This window comes from Berghia stephanieae, chromosome 4 (assembly GCF_034508935.2).
Source record: "Berghia stephanieae isolate SIO BIC M18660-M18661 chromosome 4, UCSD_Bste_1.3, whole genome shotgun sequence".
Lineage (NCBI taxonomy): Eukaryota > Metazoa > Mollusca > Gastropoda > Nudibranchia > Aeolidiidae > Berghia > Berghia stephanieae.
In genome coordinates, this window is record NC_088363.1 from 60,674,659 (window position 1) to 60,684,658 (window position 10,000).

At 33.3% G+C, this 10,000-nt stretch overlaps 2 protein-coding genes across 4 annotated transcripts in view; one reads left to right on the forward strand and one right to left on the reverse strand.

Moving 5' to 3' along the window:
* The window catches only part of LOC144970951 (uncharacterized), a 36,332-nt gene extending 26,478 nt beyond the window's left edge, over positions 1-9,854 (reverse strand). Inside the window, exons 1-2 of one of the 2 annotated variants that reach the window (XM_078911161.1) lie at positions 9,752-9,854; positions 7,857-7,996 (exon numbers count right to left, since the gene is read on the reverse strand). In XM_078911161.1, coding sequence (XP_078767287.1) covers positions 7,857-7,987 — 131 coding nt within the window. In that variant the 5' untranslated portion in view covers positions 7,988-7,996; positions 9,752-9,854. Of the gene's footprint in view, positions 1-7,856; positions 7,997-9,588 lie in introns of both variants that reach the window. The other variant, XM_078911160.1, reaches the window with a different exon arrangement.
* LOC144970952 (uncharacterized) overlaps positions 1-10,000 on the forward strand; it is a 326,090-nt gene that overhangs the window by 51,260 nt on the left and 264,830 nt on the right. The gene's annotated exons all lie outside the window — the stretch shown is intronic.

Genomic DNA, 10,000 nt, shown 5'->3' on the forward strand with positions numbered 1-10,000 from the left:
TATCCATCTATCTATTTATCTATTTATCTATCTATCTTTTTAGCTATTTATTTTATCTATGTCTGTCTGTCTGTTTATCTACCAATGACTAAACTTTCCATTTAGATTTTATGTGCTGTATTGTCATCGTATTTGTTATTGGCTGAAGATGGGTTTTAAGCCCGAAACGTTTCGTGTTTTTGGTATTTAGTTATTTTTCGAAGCTGTTATACTCTTCTCTCTCTCTCTCTCTTATATATATATATATATATATATATATATATATATATATACATATATATATATATATATATATATATATATATATATATATATATGTTTTGTATATCTATCCAGCTATCTATCCTACTATCTATCCTTTGATCTATCTATCTATCTATCTATCTATCTATCTATCTATCTATCTATTTATCTATCTCTGTCTCCTACCGCAAAACAAATTAGCCAGATAGTTCAACGAGAAATGTATCTTCATTTTCGTGGGGTCCATCTTCCTGTTGACCGCAAAGTATTCATTACAGAAGGGACTACATCAAAGGGGCTTTATTTCGGACTCCGTCTCTCTGTCCATCCTGCTCACTGTTTACTATGGAGAAGACCATAACAAAAGCCATTACTCGCAAAGTCTCCCGTCGCGTTTTATCAAGCCCGCTAATGTCAGGGAAGAGGGTAAAAAAAAAAAAAAAAAGAAAAAAAAGAATCTTTGAAATGTATGAGCAGGTTGATACCATGGAGATATGTTAAAATGAGAAGGTCAAGGAACATGCTTTTGTGCACATAATCAATAACTTCCCTTTAAACAGGAAAGAGGGGTTGGTGAATAAAGAAACAGTTTCACAGTCTCTCGTCACGTTTATCATTCCGGCTAATTAATGTCAGTGAAGAGGGTAAAAGACGAAAACAAACAAAGATGCTAACACAACACTTGATACCATGTAGTAATATCAAAACGAGAGGGTCAGGAAAGATGCTTTTGTGTTCATAATCATAAACCATAAACACACTTCAAACAGTAATTTAGGGTTGAGGCATAAATGAAGTGACAGTCTCCTAAACGCCTCCCGGCGCGTTTTATCTAACTGGCTAATGAGACGGTAGATGCTAAAAGACGAGAAAAAAAAACATGTTTAAAATAATTTGTACCATGGAGTTATATTTTAATGAGAGAGGCAAGAAACATCCTTTTGTGTGCATAATCATAAAGCATAAACTCATTTTAAAGAGTGGGTGACAGTTTCGTAAAAACTCCCGTCTCGTTTCACCAAGTCGGCTAATTTCAGGAAAGCGGTTAAAAGACGAAAACAAAAATATCTTTAAGATTCTTCAGCAAGTTGCTACCACGGAATTATATTAAAATGAGAGGGTCAGAAAACGTACTTGTGTGTACGTAATCATAAACTACTAACTTCTTTTAAACAGGGCTTGGTGCATAAAGGGAGTGACAGTCTGACAAAGCCAACCGTCGTGTTTTAACAAGCCAGCTAATGGGAGATAGAGGGTACGGGATGACCAAAAACAAAAAAAACAAAAAAAACCCACCCCCCCCCCCCCCCCCCCCCCCCCCAAAAAAAAAAACAAAAAACAAAAAACTTAAAATTTGTAAACAGTTTGATACCATGGAGATATGTCAAAATGAGAGGACGAGGAAACATGATTTTGTATGCATAATCATCAATTCCTTTTAAACATGAATTACGGGCTAATGCATTAAGGGAGCGACAGTTTCTCAGAGACACCCGTCGCGTTTTATCAAGCTGGCTAATTATGAGATGGAAGAGGAAAAAATACGAAAAGATAACAAAACCCAACCATCTTTAAGAGTGGTAAGCATATTATTCATATTATTGATACCATATATAATATATATATATATATATATATATATATATATATATTGTATATATATATATATATATATATAGTGTGTGTGTGTGTGTGTGTGCGTGTGCGTGCGCGTGTGAGACAAGAAAAAAGGACCACTAGAAAACCTAAGACCAATTGTTCTTCTTTCAACACTTAGAAAATTGCTCAGCGTATTAACACTCAACAGAATAAGAACAAAAGGTGGAGGAATATCTGTCACTTACACAGAGCGGATTTAGAAAAGATAGGAGTACCAGTGACATTGTATGGGTGGTTGAAAGCCAGAAATGAAAAATACAATGAAGAGTTCACTATATTGAAATGAGCTCTGCCTTTGATACAATCTGCAGAACACAACTTTTGAAGTACTCAATTCATTTCTCGAAAAAGACATATCCGACTAATAAGATCACTGTTGGCAAACACAACACTTACGTTTACATCTGGTGCGGAAACAGTTTCACTATTAACATCGCTGGGAACTCCCCAAGGAGACAGTCTGAGCCCAATCCTTTTTAACGTCATTTGGAAGCAGCATTAAAAGAATTCAGACAAAAACTCCCGATTCCTCAAATCCTTAGCAGCGAACTGATTTACGCAGACGATGTTGATATCATATTTGATACAGCAGACCTGGCGAAGCAGCACATACCAATAATATCAAATACTCTGCGACATTCAGATATAAAGGTCAACGAATCCAAAACAGAAATTACAAGAAACAAGCGAAACTTGATTAATGAGAATGAAGACATCAGATGGAGAAAAATGCTAGCTCAAACTGCATTCAGAGAACTACATGTTTGGAACAGGACGAACATCATAAATGAAAATAAAAGGATACGCCTTTACGAAGCGCTAGTACTACCAATCCTTATGTACAACTGTGGTCTTACAAAAAAGAATTTGGACCCTTGGACTCCCTTCATCGCAAACAATTGAGACGAGTTACTGGGGCACATTGGCCAGACAAAATCAGCAATGAGGATGTATATGACAAATGCAGAGTACAACCAGTCAGTACGCGTATAAAGAAACAAAGATGGCAACGACGAGATGAATTTATTCCAGAACAAACCTCAATGGATGATTACTTCAAACAATGAGCCAAATACAGAGGGCGTGCACCAACTTCACTTCCAACAACATTAAATCAAGATTTCAAAAAACATCAAATACATTTAGAAACAACAACCGATTTTAAGAATACAAGGAAAAATTCAACTCCTTCAGCACCTTAACACACAAGATGCCATTCTAAAGCTAAGAACACTTGCACTAGACAGAGATTTATGGAGGCAGATGAATAACTGGATAATAGAAAAAGACTGACAAACTCGAAGTGACGCACACATTCACGGCAAGCGTCCATGGAGACGGCGCAGCCATATTTATTATTATTATTATTATTATTATTATTATTATGATTATTATTATTATTATTATTATTATTATTATTATTATTACTATTATTTTTATTATTATTATTATTATTATTATTATTATTATTATTATTATTATTATTATTATTATTATTATTATTATTATTATTATTATTATTATTATTATTATTATTATTATTATTATTATTTTCAATCAGACGTTTGAACATCACCAGTACCTGGATATTAAGAAAGGGGAGCCGATATCAAGTCAAAACCAGGAAAACCAAAAGGCCCTCCAAAGAATTTGAAACCAATTATTCTTCTTAATACAATTAGAAAATCGCTCTCCCTGATCACACTGAATAGAATTAGATCGATTGTAGAAAATTATTTGTCACATAGTCAATGCGGATTCAGGACGGAGAGAAGTACTGCAGATGTATTTTGGACCCACAAATGGCTTGCTGCCAAAACCCTGTCAGAAAAAAGTAGAAATTGTTATAACTGGAATTGATATGTCTGCCGCCTTCGATACTATCAATCGCCAATCCTTGTTAAATATTTTGAAAGGAATAGTTATGGAAGATGAAAGTAGATTAATCAGATTCCTTATAAGTGAAACCTGGATAACCACCAAAATAATCGGTGCCTCAGAGAATAAATCATTCCTTGGCAACTTCGGTACACCACAAGGAGACAGCCTAAGCCCTGTTTTATTTATCATTTACCTAGAAAATGCTTTAAAAGATCTGCGCAAAACTGTACCTTCGGCCCAATCACGTTTTGAAAACGAACTCCCGATGGAAATTGTATATGCACAAAATCACCAACTGTACGTAAATAGTGACAAAACAGATGTAACATTATTGTCAAGGAAGAAAGATGGATGGAGAGCCACGAAAAAAGTAGGATCATTAATAGGAGATAAGGAAGAGGTAGAAAGAAAAAAAAAGTTTATCGACGGCTGTACTGAATAAATTATTACATATATGGATTAGAAAAGATAAAATAAAATTAAATACTAAAATCAAATTATACACAACCCTTGTAAAATCCGTGCTTCTATACAACTGCGGAACATGGGCACTGACTGGATCCGAAGACAGCTTCCATAGAAAACAACTGAGAAGAGTCCTGAATATACGATACCCCACAAAATTAAGCAGTAAAATACGGTAAGAAAAATGTATTGAACGACCCTTATCCATTCAAATCCTGGAGGCAAGATGGCGGCATCTTGGTCATATACTCAGAAGAGATGAAAATATACTAGCTAATAAAGCCATGAATACGTTTTTCACCCCATCTGGACACAAGAAATATCAAGGTAGACCACCCACGTCAATTTATACTTTCCTCAATCGAGACCTAAAACGCCTTCGAAATAAGAAAGAATTAAAATCAAAGGAAGACCTTATGAACCTAGCATCCACAGCAAAAGACCGTGAACTGTGGAAGGAAATGACAAAGATGATTAGAAAGGCAACCGAGGCGTCCCGATCGGATGATTAGGAAGCGAAAGGCCTTAAGTCAGTCACTCATTATTATTATTGAGTTATATCTAAATGAGAGGATCAATAAAATGCTTTTGTGTACATAACCATTACCATAAACCTATTTTAATTAGAAATAAGGGATTATTGCATTAAGGGATGAAAGTTAATTTAACCACATGTGCCCAACCCATTTAAACCTGTAGTATTTCGGGTGTGGTATAGATGCAAAAAATAATGAATATACTAAATAAAATATGTGAATTTTTGATTAATTTCAAATGTCTTATTGAAGAGGATAAAAATATTTTCTTAAAGCAACAAAACTTAAAATTTCACATTTATTTTATTTTATAATCCTTTGTTTGTACACGGTCCGCCATGACATAATTCCGTTTTGAGAAATAAAAAAAAAACCGGCCTTAACAGACAAACACAAGTAAAATCACTCCAAGACATTAACCTGTCTCGAGTCAAGCTGATTTCTTGGGATGGCGGTTTTACTTGTATTTTTCTTTCAGCTTTGTCTGGCACTGTTTCATCCTCACCTTTTCCACCGATTTTAATCACGGGTTTAATGTGAGTTATATTATCAACAAACAATCTCAATAAAAAACGTGTATTGATACGGGTTGAAAGGATATGAATAAACCCCAGATGTACAAAAAAAAGGTTGATTTAATCATTTATCTATAAAGAACTCATTTTTGATAAAAATTACTTTCTAACTAAACTTGGTTCAAACCTTTTCACCATCCGACACTGTAACGTATAGAACTGTTTATTGCCTTCCAATAAAACTGAGGTGCATTGCACCGACATCCATAGTATCGGAATCGAGGCATCGAGCTGTAAGGCTCAATGACGTTTGGCTTGGTCACGGCAAAATAACTGGAGTCGCGATGTATTTTTTTTCCTTCGATCTCCGCCTTCAATCTGGCTTGACATTCGAAGAAGCTTTCACTGTTTTCGTCTTTCTCGTTTTTTTAAACGAATCGATGCACGAGCCTCTGGGAGAACAGATATTTAATTTTCTATTTGACAATTAATTCGTGCTGATAGTTGTTACTTGTTTTGTGGACTTGATCAAGAAGATCACATTATTCTAAAACATTTGAAAATGCAAAATCACATATGAAACAAAGAATGGATTTTAAACAAAAGAAAGCACTCAACACGCATCCTTATAGAGTCGCCGACCATTTTGATCACGTTGCTCACGGAAGTCACGTGATGTCACTCTCCGTTGCCGCTCTTTGTGAACAAACCTCATTGGTTAGTTTGTGGAACTCATTATTTTTTAAGATAGACTCCTATGACACCGTTTATTTCCATGGAATAAATGCATTTAATTTTCTAAACCTTATTAAGGTTAGATATAGATTTGAGCTCTTTCGCACGTATCTATGGTATCAAATTCATGCTTTTTAAAATATCTAATTCATCTCTATTGACGAGACAATACGGAACATCTTATTAATATTGGTAGATCTTATCGTGTTGTTTTATTTACCTTTTTACGTTGGTTTTCTTGTCGATCCTAATCGGGTTATTTTCAAGATAGACGCTTATGATAATTGTGTCTCCATTGTGATGGGATGAATACAAATGATTTTTATACATAGATACTTAGGTTAGATAGAGATTCAAACCTTCTCGCCTTTACCCTAATAATAATAATAATAATTATAATAATAATAATAATTACAATAATACTAACAATAATGATAATAATGATGATGATAATAATAATAATAATAATAATAATAATAATAATAATAATAATAATAATGATAATAATAATAATAATAATAATAATAATAATAATAATAATAATAATAATAATAATAATAATAACTGTAGTAATAATAATAATAATAATAATAATAATAATAATAATAATAATAATATAATAATAATAATAATAATAATAATAATAATAATAATAATAATAATAATAATAATAATAATAATAATAATAATATAATAATAATAATAATAATAATAATAATAATAATAATAATAATTAATAATAATAATAATAATAATAATAATAATAATAATATTAGAGCGTCAATCTCCACCTAAAGCCATCTAAGGTACTTTACAAAACAGAGTTGAAATGAGAATTTTAAGAAAATTAAATGTTCCAAATGTAGAGGATCAAGTAAGTTATGCTAAAAATACCAATGGGATATGACGAATTTGGTTTTGAAATATCAAGGAAAGTTTATATCTAAAATTTATATCTTCAGTCTCTCGACTTAAAGCACTTAATAGTATGAGCACGTCTGGGTAAGACCGAGAGAGAATTTTTCGCGATTGATGGTGCCTTCCGAGAATTCTGTTTTGGACATTTTTCTTTCTAAAGTCGTGTGTTATGAGGAGCGGAGAGCCTGAAGCGGCCTGTACTCCGATATCAATGGCATTACGTATTGTGGTCCTAAGCCATGACTACCTGGTGTCCAAATGATTGTTTTTTTCAATAAATCACTCACGATCTCAATCCGGGATTATGTATTGAACTGAACAGTGATTCTAGGATCTAAATTATTATGAAACGTCCCGATATTGTGTCCTTGTGCAAGGCACTTTCAGACATTATTATTATTATTGTTAATTGAGTGTTCGGCGATAAGGAGTAATGAATATTGTTAGTATAAATAATACGCCTAACAGGCGGCTGGTAGGTACGTATATGAAATGAAAATATGATTCTGCTGGGGAGATATAATATGAAGCATTGTGAAGCGAATTGAGCATGATAGGTCGTTAGAAATGCACTTGCATAGACGTTCCTCTTTATATTTTATTTTTATTTCGATTATTAAAAAAAAAGAATATATTTGTCCCATGGGGAGGACTGAATACCGTTTTTTTTTGTTCAAATCACTTATTATGTTTCAAATGTTAAAACCATAGCTGTTTTCACTAAACATTCAATCTTCGAAGTCTGTCACAGCCTGCCAGAATGCCGCATTAATTTAGGCACCGCGGCTCACATCTAGTTCATCTCTATTAACGACATAACACGCACTCTGTAATTGATATTGGTAGATCTTATTGTCTTGTCTTTGTATTTTGCTTTAGCATTGATTATCCCACTCGCACTAACCTGGGTTGTTTGTTGAGGAGATTCCATGCACGTGCCGTGCGTGAGCCTTTGATGGATGAGATGGAATTCCAGGCAGCAAGAGTAACGATAACAAGAAGAGAGATGACCAAACAATGAGGACGCAAGCGCATGATGGGTACCTGCAGATGCAGACAACAATTGTGTCAGCTGATTGACACTCATGACGATTTTTATGGATGGTAGCTGTGATGCCAGTGATGTCAATGTATAGAGTAGAATCGATATTGATAACAAACTTTAATAATAATTATAATCTTAAGGAAAGAATTAATTTTCAGAATAAAACATAATTACTGGATATACTTATAAAAGCTATTTACTTCATTATTATGCTTCTATTTTTCATCGGTTGAGGAGGCAAATATGTTTTGAATGAAAAGATCAAATTGATGTGAATTTAGTTATGCTAAGGATGTCGTTTTCCTTTCAGCCATTTGGTGGCATTATGTCTTTTTCTGATAAAATATCAACAGTTGTGTGACGCATTTTCAATGGCTCACTATTCTCATTTCACTTCACATTTCTAATCAGTGGGTAATATTAGAGCAATCAACTCAATTTCTATTGTACCAGTACACGCCGCTTGTTATGGGTTCTTTTTGCTCCAACACTATTGGAAGAAATTGAAATATTATTTAAATTTGCCAAAGATTCAATCACACCTGATTAAAGTTACGCAGGCCATATAAATCCACCAGCACAATGTATTTAGTCTTGTTCGTGATGGTCTGTTAGAGTGCAGCCTTCGAGAAAATCATAACCTGACATTGGCCAGAAAGTTGTGTCAAAAGACAAGTCTATGACCACCACAGAAAACAAATTGAGAGTTGTATTTAATAGTTCAACCAATGGGATCATTTGTTTCCTTGCTCACTACTAATGAAAACTCACTAGACATTACACTGATCTATGAATGGCGTCAAAAGACAAGTCCTCCTGACATGCTTTTAGTTAACGAAGTGAATTTGATGAGAACTGGTCATCTTTAAGGCTTTCCAAAAAAAAAAAAATAAACCGACTGGGAATAGATGACGTCAATTTAATACATTCTACAAGTTTTAACTTCATCGTTAGTTATGTGATCTCTCGAGCACCCAAAGGTATTTTAACCCTTTGATTGAGACTGTGCTAAAAGGTCACAAAAAGAGTTCAAATAATAGGTTGTTTGGAAAATGTCAGTAAAAATTCACTTTTACCAAATAACTTATTACTGATGTATTTTTGAGGCAAATGTTACAAAAATTACCTTTCGGCACATGTTCAATCATTTCAATCAAGATGCAGCATTGATGACCTTTTCGATTTTCATATGATTACCAGATTCAGCAGTATAAAACTGAAGCAATTCATTTTACATTTTATTTGAAAACATATTCTCTTGTTACTTCAGTGATGGCTAGTTTTCTAGCAAACACAATACGCAAAAGTTATGTCTTTGTCCCTCAACCAGACAGCATGCTGTCATGTAGCTTAAAATAGTTAATCTAAAACTTGTCTCCTAAGAGTGACTCGATTTAGTAAAATTCACGCCAGAGACAATCATAAGGCAAAATTATGTGTAATGTTTAACGAAAACATTAGAGAGTTCAGTGGGAACTAATCACAATTCTGACAGTCTCAGGAGAGACGTCAGCTTCATTCAATCAATAAACACATTTCAAACCAAAATAATAAATTGTTTTGATGATTTATAATAAAGTAAGGTACTCACCAGATTTGTGTAAAAACATTTGTATTCAAAACACAAAACTATATCACGCAATATATTAGCGATGATAAAAGTCTAAAAAAAAACAACCAAAGAAAAAAATGTCCAAAATCACATCTTAAATTCAGATAAAAATACACTGAACACTATTAATGGCCATACTCACTGTTGTTTGAAGTTTTACTCCAATATACAATAGCTTATTGAAAACTTATGGCTATTTCACACGTGTTAGATAGCCTGTCTAAACAGCTTTGAACGAGGTATGAAAAAAAGATAATATTATTGTCGACAAAGTAACAATCTTTTGACGCGTTATTGGTATTACGTAACAAACAATAATGGGTAAATAAAAATACGAAAAACAGCTGCGTCCAGTTGATATTCAAGCTTAAGTATGTGACCAAAGTATGTT